Source organism: Meleagris gallopavo, unplaced genomic scaffold (assembly GCF_000146605.3).
Source record: "Meleagris gallopavo isolate NT-WF06-2002-E0010 breed Aviagen turkey brand Nicholas breeding stock unplaced genomic scaffold, Turkey_5.1 ChrUn_random_7180001955706, whole genome shotgun sequence".
Lineage (NCBI taxonomy): Eukaryota > Metazoa > Chordata > Aves > Galliformes > Phasianidae > Meleagris > Meleagris gallopavo.
In genome coordinates, this window is record NW_011216424.1 from 10,287 (window position 1) to 18,575 (window position 8,289).

At 55.1% G+C, this 8,289-nt stretch overlaps 2 protein-coding genes across 2 annotated transcripts in view; one reads left to right on the forward strand and one right to left on the reverse strand.

Moving 5' to 3' along the window:
* The first annotated feature begins 1,546 nt into the window (after window positions 1-1,546).
* TGOLN2 (trans-golgi network protein 2) lies at window positions 1,547-6,025 on the forward strand. The gene is made up of 4 exons (XM_010728200.3): window positions 1,547-1,673; window positions 2,013-3,145; window positions 3,884-3,967; window positions 4,083-6,025. Exons 1-4 carry the CDS (start codon window positions 1,574-1,576, stop codon window positions 4,086-4,088), a joined length of 1,323 nt encoding a protein of 440 aa, XP_010726502.1. The 5' UTR covers window positions 1,547-1,573; the 3' UTR covers window positions 4,089-6,025.
* A 523-nt stretch (window positions 6,026-6,548) lies between these two features.
* Window positions 6,549-8,289, reverse strand: part of LOC100544584 (caspase-3-like) — a 5,536-nt gene continuing 3,795 nt past the window's right edge. The window contains exon 4 of the mRNA XM_003214109.4: window positions 6,549-8,045. Within this exon, the coding sequence (XP_003214157.1) occupies window positions 7,744-8,045 (302 nt within the window). The 3' untranslated portion in view covers window positions 6,549-7,743. The remainder of the gene's footprint in view (window positions 8,046-8,289) is intronic.

Genomic DNA, 8,289 nt, shown 5'->3' on the forward strand with positions numbered 1-8,289 from the left:
AGGACCCTTCCTCAAGCGACAGCGCTGGACATCCAGCACTGGTGCCCCCAGTGCTCCCAGTTCCATCCCACTGCAGCTGGACCTGGCCCCCAGCATGGTGCTGGGCTGGGGGGTGTGGGGTGGGGATGGCAGTGGAGGGGTTTGCCATTGAATCCCTGTTATTTTTCATGAAAACAAAACAAGCAAACAGAAAAAGGAAATAAAACTACAGCTGCAATTTTGCTGCATGAGCATGGTCCGTGCGGGAAGACCTGGATTGGTGGAACTCTGCTTTCCTCTGCTGTCCTCTGCAAATCACTGCTGGTGATGTCAGCCTGGAGCCCCCGCAGCTCCAAAAGAGCCAAAACGCCGCTGTTTTTTTGGTCAGAAAAACCAAAAATCCGCAGTCCTGTGAGGGAATGCAGCCGCGCTCAGCCGACATCGGGAGCGGGATGCGGCCAGCAGCGCCTTGAATGGGATTTCATGGGAAATTAAAGGCATGAAGAGACCTGTCACAAGAATTAAAGTCTGGACCGCAGCCAGACAGCTTCAAACAGATGTTGGACTTCAGCAGGAGAATATTTCTTTGTTTCACTTGGAGTTTTCCCATACGGAGAAGGAACATCTGTTGGGTGCTCTCCGGGTTTGGATTATTCCTGCTGGAGGAGAGAGGCACACAGAGCTGCTGCTCCTGGGGCTGCGTGAAGGCATTGAGTCCTGCACAGCCACGCTGAGTCCTGCACGGGGCTCTGTCGCTGGTGCAGCAGCACGTGTCCCCCCGTCCCCGTGCCACCAGGCGGCTGACATCTCCCTTTGGATGACATCTCGCTGTGCTCCGCTGGCACACAGCACCTGGAACCCATCTTTCTTTGGGTCACCCCGTCCCTTTTCCTTATCGCGGCCGTCAAACAGCCCCCCAGCGTGTCGCGCCTCCCCCACCCTCCCAGAGCGGCGCTGGCCATTCATTAATTGAAATGCCTAATGAGGTCCCGGGGATCTCCCGCGGAGAAGGAGCTAATTAGGGGCTCCCCGGACCGCTCCTTGCGGGGGGGTCACGCCAGATGTCGCCCTGCCGCTCCGTACCGCGCTGAGCCGTGCCGAGGCAGCCAGGGGCAGAGGCTACAGCTCATACATTTTAATTAGCGTCGTTAACTTCTCCCATTTGCTAATAGATCTGATCCCGTACCCCGCCCAGCTCAGCGGAGCTGGGGCGCAGCGGCGGTGCCACGGGATGGGATGGGGAGGGGGTCCGCTGCTGCCGGGAAAGGCGTCCGAAGGGGTCGTACCCAAGAAGCGATGTCCCACGAGGAGAAGGGCACCGCGAGGCCTCGCATCGCCGGCTCTCCCCCTGAACCCCCCGCCCTGACCCCAAAGCGGAGCCACGCAGCTCTGCGCCTGCACGGCCCCCCCGCCAAGACCTGCCGTCTGATTTGCGTAGCCACGCCCAGTCAGGCCAAACCACGCCTACTTCCACATAATCCCCGCCCCTTGTCGGCACGCGGCCCACGTGCACGATCTTCTGCCGGAAGTGACGTTTCTGAGCGGAAGCGGAAGCGGAAGCGGGCCGTAGCCGGGTGAGAGGAGCAGGGTCGGCATGGCGCTGCGGCTGCTCTCGCTTCTGCTGCTGCTGCTGCTTGGCATCGCTGCCGAGACCGCAAACCGGGGTAGTGCCGGGACCGGGGCCGGGGCTGCAGGTAGCGCGGAGTGCTCGGGGGAACCGGGAGCGGCTGGGGGTCCGACTGCCGTGGGTTTTACACCGGCGCTGGGTCTGCGGGAGGGTCTGGGCACCTCCTGAGCGCGGTGGGAGGCGGTGCGGGGCTGGGGGCGGTCATTGGAGGGCGCCGTGCCGCCGGGTTTGCCCCTTTTGGGGTTTCCCCCTTTTGGGCTCTTTCCCTCCAACCCCCTTACGGGAGAGTGTCGGACTGCTTTTGGCAGACGTGGGCTCTGGTCGCCGGGAGCCGTTTAACGCAGCCACACGTGGTTCTGGCACTGACTGCAGGTGGTAACTGTGGTCTCGGTGTGTTTGCTGACAGGTGGGGAGCAGGGATCAGAGCGCTCAGAGTCCACCAAGAGCACTTCAGGAAGCATTGGAGAAGGCAGCAACGCACATTATGGAGATAATGGAGGGACAATAGGTGAGAGGGGAGGAGGTGCAGGTGGTGCAGATCAAAGGAAAGACCTGGGAAAGGATGAGGGGAACCAGCCCGAAGGGACAGGAAAACAAGAAGAGAAAGAGAAACAAAGCCCTGAGGGCCAAGGCACCAGCCAGAGCAACAGCAACAATGACAATCAGGCTGGCAGTAATACTGCTAGCCAACCCAACACCCAGAAGAACAGCGACAGCCAAACTGACCCCCATGGTGATGAGCACGAGCAAAGCAGCCCCAACAACGACCATCAGAACAAGACCGACAGCCAGGGCAATCAGGCCAAGCAAAATGGCAACACCAGTGGCCAAAATGGCCTGGAAAATGGCAACACTGATGGCCAAAATGGACCAAAAGGTGGCGACACCAGTGGCCAGAATGGCCAGGAGAATGGCAACACCGTTGGCCAAAATGGCCAGAAAGACCATGGTAACAGCACCAACGGCCAGACCAACGACCACCACGACAGCACCAACAGCCAGACCAACGACCACCACGACAGCACCAACGGCCAGACCAACGACCACCACGACAGCACCAATGGCCAGACCAACGACCACCACGACAGCACCAATGACCAGACCAACGACCACCACGACAGCACCAATGGCCAGACCAACGAACAACCTGGCAATACCAACAGCCAGACCAACCAACAGCGCGACAGCACCAACAACCAGGATGACCAGCAAGGCAGCAGCAACCAGGAACGTGACAATGCCAACACACAGGACGTCAGTCAGGGCACCCAGGCAGGGTCATTGGGAAATAACGGCCAGTCCTCACAGTCAGTTTCATCTGCTCATGACACCGAAGGCTCTCCAGATGGTGATGAACTCCCTGAGGAAGAGGATGGGATTAGAAATGGTAATGGTGCTGCCTTGTTAAATAAGGAGAGAGAGAAGAGTGTTCCCATTTCTCCGGGGGAGAAATCAGAGAACAGCCACTTCTTTGCCTATCTGGTGACCACGGCTATTATTGTCGCTGCTCTGTATGTTGCCTATCACAACAAACGGAAGGTGAGTGGCTCTGCTCCTTGCCCAAGTTCCCCCCTGTGGTTTAAGAGCTTCCTTCCCAGTCGTTGGGCAGTGCTGCAGGTGGGGGCATGCTCGATTGAAGATCTTTCCCCTTTGCTGCTCTCATTTTTGTCTTTTGCTTCCTGCTCAAGCCTCCTGCTTGCTGCCTGGGTTTGGTTAATGTTTAGTTTGAGGCCTTTGAGATGAGCAGGGAGGAGTGTTGTAACCAGGAAAGCATTTGGATCTCCGTGGAAATGGAATGGCCTCGGCTCCAGTGGTTATTTTCAGCAGTGAGAAATGGAGCTGAGGGAGGAGAAAAGGAAAAGATCTATGCAGCTGCTCTGTGTTTCTCACAGACAATGAGTTTTCTGTAGCAGGTTGTGAAAGACTTGTCTTTAAATAGCACTGCATGGAGGAATACAGCCCAAGTGACACAACGCTCATCTTTTCTGCTGTTTTTCTCCATCCTGCAGAGCTGTTTTTGAGGCAGGAGAGGGAACAACTTTTTTACTGTTTTCTGCATGTTGGGAAAGCCTCTTTATTTGCTGTTTTCAGTCTTAGCTGCTTTTAAATGATGACATTTGTTTGTTTCAAGTGCTTTTGGAAGGAGGCAAGCGAGGCTTCTCATTGGCCCACTAGAAAGTGCCTCTGTTAGAAGTCAGAAGAACTGCATGTGGTCGTTCTCGTCCTGCTCACCTTGTCCCTGCCTCTCTCTCTCTCTCTCTCTCTCTCTCTCCAAAGATCATTGCTTTTGCCCTGGAAGGGAAGCGATCGAAGGGCGGCCGGCGGCCCAAATCCGGCGATTATCAGCGGCTGGATCAGAAGGTAGGGGGGGTCGGAGAAGTCCATCTTCTCTTCCCCTTGAAACTTTTTTTCTTCTCGTCTTTGAATTCACATGCATCTTTCGCATCATTTTAGCTTTTCGTTTTTCCCTTTCCAGATCTAGATTCCTCCTCAGGTGTTTAGTGAAAGAAAGGTGCTTGGTGACGATGAGACCAGAATGGTGGCACATCACCGGCTGGCTGCCCTGCTGTAGCACTGAATCGTAGCTTTGCTGTCATCTTCAGATCTCGGAGAGCAGGAGGAAGGGGAAATGCTTTTACTTTTTGCACCTGCACCTTGGTAATGTTCGACTTCTCACTTCCTTAAAATGTGTTTCTCCTTTTCCCAACGGCCTGAATCAGTTTCTGCTTGGGTGTCTGGCTTCTGGACCGTGGCCCAAGAGAAGCCAGCTCTGGCACTTGACAGAACGTTTGTGTCCAAATGAAATGGGATTTTCCATCTACTGTACTGATGTCTCCTCTTGAAAAAAAATTCGCCTGCAAAATGAGCCATCTGATTCTCTCCTTTCAGAGTCATAGAGCTGCCCTGGTAACCAGCACCGTGCTGCTGGAGGCACAGACATTCTCTTTCTCTGTCCATTGTATTTGGATGCTAAAGTTTGGAGCGTGATTGCACTAGCTTGGAAATGATCTGCCAAGGACTCTGTTTTGATTTATTTCTTTTCTTCCTCTCTGCTATGAAGGCAATGTTAGCTTCACATCACTTCTCACTTTAATGCACACCTTTTGGGAGCGCTGGAGCTGCCTTCAACCCTCTGGTTGTATCTTAGACTTCCTTACTTGCCCTATGGCAGTTGTGCTCCATGTGGCTCTGTTCCCTCGTGGTCCTCACAGCTGAGATGCTTGCACTAATGAGGACAATTAGTTTGATGCTGTGAAAGCGAGCTACTCAGGCTTATGAAGTTCTGTGCCGTATAGCTGCAGTGCTGGAGCAAATTTCACCTCAAAAGATGACTCTCTTCCCTGTTGTTAAAATGTCATCGTCTTGATGCAGAGTGGTTGATAGTCCTGAAGCATTTGGGATGAATGAAACTTGCAGTTATTCAAACCTCTTCCTCTGCTTCAGTACTGAGGCTCCTCAGCAGGAAAGGCACAGCTCCTGCACTGAGGTGTTTCCCAGGCAGCTGCTCTGTGAGCAGAAGGGTTTGTCCTACAGCTCCCAAACCTCTCTCTGCTCTTTTGCTGCTCTGTGCTCCCCCTGCTTTGGGAGCTTTAATGTGGTTGAATGTACACCTCACCAGCAGCTTATTGCTGTTTTCTCAGCGTCACTGTGGGGCACTTAAATGAAGGCCTGGGATGTGCTAGCACTGGTTGTATTGAAGGCTGCAAAACACGTTGATTCCTGAGCTGTGGCTGTTTTGCTGGTCTTATTTTTGTAGTTCTGCTCCAAAGATATTTACTTGAGACAGGGCACTTCCGAAGGATGTGTGTAAAGTGCCTGCCTAGCTTCTTAGTTTGTTTTTCTTATCTGGGCAGAAAACGTGGCTCATGGAGGGCTCTCCGTGTGGGTTCACATCCCCCCCAGAGCTGCACAGAGGAGTCCTGTCCCCCCTGTGAGGCCGGGGGAGCCGCCTGTCCCCAGCCCTGCACGAAGTGTGACCCTCCCCCAGCTGCAGGGTGACGAGGGCGGGAATTTCCCTTGTCTGGCCATGAAGGCTGCAGCTGTGTTCTGGTTTTCCAGCACAAAGGGAGAGAGGGAGAAAGCCCCTCTTCCCTTGAACCTCTGGGAATGGCTCCTAGTGTTTTTTTCCCTTTTAATGCTGTTAGGATTTATGCAATGTGTTTCAAACCGGTCAAGGAGCGTGAAGCCTTTTCCTTTTGGCCGTGGCACATTTCTGAATGGATGGTATCTGTGGGTACGTGATTTTTCTCCAGGTGGGGCTGCTCCTGGGCCCGCTGCCTTGCTGGTGCGAAGCAGCGCACAGCTTGTTTCCTGCTGCAGTGCAACGCAACTTGCTTTGAAGGACCAGAATTTTTATATTTCTTTGTACTTTTTTTTTCCCCTGTGTGGTAAAGTCAATAAATGATTTAAAAAAATACAGTTTAGAGCCCTGAGTTCTGTGTGTGTGTGTGAGAGTGTGAGAGAGAAGCTTTGAACCCCTGTCTCCAGTCTCTGTGATCATTGCTCATGCTCTAGGCTCTGTGCAGAGCCTCCATTTGTGGATGCTCAGCCCTCACATGACCAAGCACCCTGCAGCCAGAAGAGAGCGAGACTGCGTTTTGCTTGGAGACTGTTTGAAAAGTTCTCTGAGTGCTTTGCCTTTCACCCAGCTGGCCCTTGGTCAGCAGCAGGCTGATGCAGCAGGAGAGGATCTGCATTTCTTCCTTCACCCACAGGGAGGCTCTTCGAGCAGCACCCAGCACTGGGTGGCACTGGGATGGACGGGAGAGGAGCGCAGGGCAGGGTGCTGCAGCAGGTGGGGGTGCAGTGCGGTGCTTCCTGCAGTGCACGGAAGGAACTTTCCCTCACTTTCTGTCCAGAAGGAGAAAGTCTGCCCTTGTATCTCCAGCTTGGCAGAGGACAAGCTGGGATAAGAGGAGAGCTGTTTGTGGTTTTTTTTTACTCTCCCTCTTGACTGGGTCACTGAGAGCCTGGGGGAGGCAGAATGGTGAAAGCAGGAGATTGAAAATGAAAACTGATTGTGTGTTGGGCTGGAGTGCTCTTTGGAGCCTTCCTACAAGGGGTGGAAGCATTGCTGTGCATCTTCAGTGTCATTTCCCAGAGAAGCAAGAATTGCACTCCTCCAACAACTCTAAGCCCAATGCCCAGCTTCACTCTGACCTGGGAGTGCTGTAGGAGTCTCCAAACTGTTTTCTTCTTACAGGCAGAGCAAGTGCATAGGGAGGGAGCAGCTCAGGAGGTCCCCCAACGAGAGGCAGTGATGTGAGCACCCTGGAGCATGGGGCGGTCAGGGCAGTGGTACCACCTGTCTGCTGAGGGTCCAAAGTCCTGCTAGTTGAGCCCAAAGTTATCTACAGAGCAGGGTAGGGCTCTGCCTATCGGAGCTGTGTTGCTCAGGGTTGAGAAATACCAACGTGAGCGCTGTTTGTCTGAGAGGCTCTCGGGGTGGAGGTGATGCAGATTTAATGGGTGAGCACACAGGTGAGCCGTGCAGGTGCTGCTTCGTTGTGCTCGTTTGTGGTGCTAGAGACAAGGGGAAGACCCAGCCTTGAGCAAAAGCACGGGGGCCACAGGGTGTCCCAGCCCATCACCCTCCCCTTCCCCACAGCAGGAGGAGGTTCACAAAGATGCAGCTTTTGGTCGTGAGCTGAGGTCTGCCTTGGTGGACGTTCCCAAAGCCATGCCCTGACTCCTGGTCTGAGTCAACCCGCTGGGTCTGACCATTGGTCTCTGTTTATTCTTTAAGTTTCGAATGAAGTAAGGACAAACTGCTGCCATCTTTACACCAGTGCAGTGTTTTCCTTGCGGGCAGGGCACCAGGCAGGCAAACATCAGCCTTTCCTCTCTCAGAAAAAAAGCCTGTGTTTTGTGGCCTGTGCAGGGTCACTTGGATAACAGATCGATAAGGTGGGGTTCACAGCACTGGGGCTCATTCACGAAGGGGACAGAGGGGATCTGGGCGCTGCTGGAGCACTGCGTAGCCACAGCCCGGGCTGCCGTGGGGCGGCAGGGTGACATCCATCCCAATACGTCGTGATGGGGAACGACGCACCCTAGAATTTCCTCATACCCTGGGCAGCTCCAGCACCCCAGGGCACCTTTCTGCCGGGGTTTCGGTTGCGTTTCTCCTTTTCCCCCTAAGAGGCTGCGGGCTTCTGCCGCTCCTCCTCCTCCTCCTCCATCCCTCCCTGCATGTCTGTGCTGGGAAGGGCTTCACCCGCAGCCGAGAAGGGGAAGACGTCCCACGGGAGGTTGGTGACGAAGCAGGGCATCTGCTTGCAGCCCTCGTAGGCACCGCGGGCCTGGCAGCCCAGGGCTACGGCCGCGTTGAGGCGGGTGGCCATGCGGCTCAGGGCCAGGCTGCGCTCCTCCCCGGCCAGCGCCGCCAGCAGGGCCTGCAGGAACATGGATCCCGCGGGGTTCAGGAAGGCCCCGTAGCCTGTGGGGTGCAGAGGGAGGAATGCCGTGATGGCTGGAGGGAGGGACGGCCGCACGCTGCCCCTTGTTGGGAAAAAGAAGTGCTGGAAATGGAACGTGTGGGTGCCTCAGTGTCAGAGGGACAAAAACTGAGAGCGTCCAGAGGAGGGCAGTGGGGGTGGGATGGGGCTGCGGGCAGAGTGGGAGGTCTGCTTGGCACAGAGAGGGGGCTGAGGGGAGGACTCATGGCCCCACAGCCCCACAGC

Coding starts and splice junctions, on each gene's coding strand:
- TGOLN2 (XM_010728200.3), top strand. CDS start 1,574: ATGGCGCTGCGGCTGCTCTCGCTTCTGCTGCTGCTGCTGCTTGGCATC. Junction 1,674..2,012: donor GACCGGGGCCGGGGCTGCAG/GTAGCGCGGAGT, acceptor GTTTGCTGACAG/GTGGGGAGCAGGGATCAGAG. Junction 3,146..3,883: donor CCTATCACAACAAACGGAAG/GTGAGTGGCTCT, acceptor CTCTCTCCAAAG/ATCATTGCTTTTGCCCTGGA.